The sequence below is a fragment of the Octopus bimaculoides genome, chromosome 13, assembly GCF_001194135.2.
Source record: "Octopus bimaculoides isolate UCB-OBI-ISO-001 chromosome 13, ASM119413v2, whole genome shotgun sequence".
In the NCBI taxonomy this organism is placed as follows: Eukaryota; Metazoa; Mollusca; class Cephalopoda; order Octopoda; family Octopodidae; genus Octopus; species Octopus bimaculoides.
Window position 1 is genome coordinate 32,894,848 of NC_068993.1, and position 3,279 is coordinate 32,898,126.

The 3,279-nt window shown below is 39.7% G+C and overlaps 1 protein-coding gene across 11 annotated transcripts in view; it reads left to right on the forward strand.

Moving 5' to 3' along the window:
• Nucleotides 1–3,279, forward strand: part of LOC106872059 (mitochondrial ornithine transporter 1) — an 89,315-nt gene that overhangs the window by 67,100 nt on the left and 18,936 nt on the right. For all 11 annotated transcript variants that reach the window (XM_052972420.1, XM_052972421.1, XM_052972418.1 and 8 more), the window contains one exon: nucleotides 1,125–1,512. In XM_052972420.1, the coding sequence (XP_052828380.1) occupies nucleotides 1,125–1,512 (388 nt within the window). The remainder of the gene's footprint in view (nucleotides 1–1,124; nucleotides 1,513–3,279) is intronic.

Here is a 3,279-nt window from a genome sequence, read left to right on the forward strand (position 1 = left end):
ATATATATATATATATATATATATATATATATATATATAATTAAAGTTTGGATTTAACTTTTAAATTAAAAAAAATTCAAACTGTGTTTTGGGTATGCTCCAAGTAGTATGCTAGCAAAGCACATTCACTGTTTATGGCTACTTGGCGTCATCCACAGTAATTGCACAGTCTTCGCTGGATCTATGTTAGGAGGCAAAGCACTTTCACTATATATATATATATGGAGTAGGAGGCATGATAATTGTAAACAAATGTCCTCTGTTCATCTTCTGTGAAAACATGTCCAGCTATAGGGAATTATTACCTTACTTGGAAACAGGTTGGTGAGAGTAAAAACATCCAACCATAGAAAATCTGCCTCAATAAAATTCCTTCCAACCTATGCAAGCATGGAATATTGAAGAAACAATAACAATAATAATGATGATATATAATTAAAAGTGTGCTGGAAAGCATGACACATAGTTGCCACAGAGTTTGGGCTTTGTAATCAGTTCTATTATCCTCTCCTATATTCAGTGCAGTGTGAAGTCAACCATCATATAACGAGACAGGCAAGCTTGTGGAATTCAGCCACATTATATAGTATAAACAAATGCAGAAAACATAATTGGAAAAATTAAAAATAGTAGTTATGTTTCCTGCATTTTCTATATGGAGACAGGAAGAGCATCTGTCCATAAATATTCTACCTCAACAAATTCTGTCTTACCCATGCATGCATAGGAAAGTGGATGTTAAGTAAGGATGATGATATGGGTGCATTGGGGTTCATATGTGCATTTATGTATGCATGCAAGTGTGTAAAAATCAGAGATGCATTGCCCCAAGCAGAAACTCAAGGGGTTACTTAAAGATATTGTAAGCTCTTCTCTTTATAGCAACTAAAGCCATTGCAATGTTGGATCTCAAGCAGTTGTCTACCTGAATGGAGCAGCTAGAACTGACCTAGCTATCACCTATCTATCCAATCATCCATCTATCTCTTTCCATTTATCTATCTACCAGTCTATGTGTCTGTCCATCCATCCATCCAGCCACCCACTCACCTGTCTGTGCACTTATTTATTTATATATGTATTTATCTATTTACCAATCTACCTTTTCTTTTCTATACTTCCAGGTGGGATTGCCAATGTTTACATCGGTCAGCCACTAGACACAGTCAAAGTGAAGATGCAGACGTTCCCAACCTTGTACAGAAATGCCCTCCACTGTTTCACTGACACTTTCAAAAAGGATGGCATTATTAAGGGTCTCTATGCTGGTACTGGGCCTTCCCTTGTGGCAAATATTTCAGAAAATGCTATTCTCTTCTTGTTCTATGGATTTTGCCAGAAGGCAATTGTTCTTGTTACAAGACATAGGAAGGTGGAAGATTTATCACCTATACACAATGCATTTGCTGGAAGTGGTGCTGCCTTTTTCTGTGCATTTGCACTCTGTCCTACAGAACTTGTCAAATGTCGCCTGCAGGCCATGCGTGAAATGAAAGGGGCTGCTAGAACAGTGTACGTCCATTGTCAATACTTTGAAATTTTCTTATTCAGTCTTTTTTTTTAACATTTTTCTCTTTTTATTGTTTCTTTTTTCTTGTTTAACCTCAAACCATGATCAGGGATTCGTGATCAAAGGTGTTCCAGCTTAAATCATGCCTTCTTTTCCTACATCAAGGATTATATTGTTCAGTGTGTCTTTTCTTATTTAAAATGAGAGCATGTGATTTAAGGGAAGTTTAGTTGCTATTTCTAGCTGAATGAGTAATTGCATAGAGGTTCCTTCATTTACTCTTGCTGTTGTTTTTGCTATATTTACTGTTTTGACTGTTAAGTAAAAACAAAGTGAAAGTACCAAATAGACATGCTATTGAGCATCCATCTTGAAGATCTTCTATTTGTAGAAACTTCTTCAATAATATTTGGGGAATTGTGTAACTGGAGTGGTGGATAACAGTAACGGACAGGCCAGCAATATGACAATGTCACTGGGTACACAACTGCTGTATGTACATGTGTTTGTATATATATATATATATATATATATATGTATATCGCAGAATTATTAGTGGAGGATTATCAATCCAGGCAAAATACTTATATCTTGTATATATATGTATGTATATATATATATATATATATATATATATATATATATATATATATATATATATATATTATCATCATCATCGTCATCATCACCATCGTTTAACGTCTGCTTTCCATGCTAGCATGGGTTGGACGATTTCACTGAGGACTGGTGAAACCAGATGGCTACACCAGACTCCAATCTGATTTGGCAGAGTTTCTACAGCTGGATGCCCTTCCTAATGCCAACCACTCAGAGAGTGTAGTGGGTGCTTTTACATGCCACCGGCACGAAGGCCAGTCAGGGGGTACTGGCAATGGCCACGCTCGAAATGGTGTATTTTACGTGCCACCCACACAGGAGCCAGTCCAGCGGGACTGGCAACAAACTCGCTTGAATGTCTTTTCACGTGCCAGGAAGGCGACGTTGGTAACAGTCATGCTTAAATGGTGCTATTTACGTGCCACCGGCACGAAGTCAAGCAGCTGGTGCTCTGGCAACGATCACGCTCAGACAGTGCTCTTAGTGAGTTACTGGTACTGGTGCCATCACGATTTTGCTTTCACTTGCCCCAACAGGTCTTCGCAAGCCTAATATAGTGTTCAATGAAGATGTTGGCATGAGTGCCAGTCTACAGATTTAGTTCGATTTCAATTTTGATTTCACTTGCCTCAACAGGTCTTCGCAAGCGGAGTTTAGTGTCCAAAGAAGGAACGTTACGCATAAGTGGGCTGGCTACATCTCTGGCAGAGGCCTTGGATTTTGGTCTCACTGAGCTTGCCAGGTCCTCTCACACACAGCATATTTCCAAAGGTCTCAGTCAGAAACATTGCCTCGGTGAGGTCTAAAGTTCGGAGGTCGTGCTTCACCACCTCATCCCAGGTCTTCCTGGGCCTTCCTCTTCCCCGGGTTCCCTCAACCACTAGGGTGTGGCACTTTTTCACACAGCTATCTTCATCCATTCTCGCCACATGTCCATACCAGCGCAATCGTCTCTCTTGCACACCACAACTGATGCTTCTTAGGTTCAACTTTTCTCTCAAGATACTTACACTCTGTCGGGAATGCACACTGACATTACTCGTCCATCGGAGCATACTGGCTTCATTCCTTACAAGCTTACGCATGTTCTCAGCAGTCAAGGCCCATGTTTCACTGCCATGTAGCATGGCTGTTCGTACACATGCCTCATA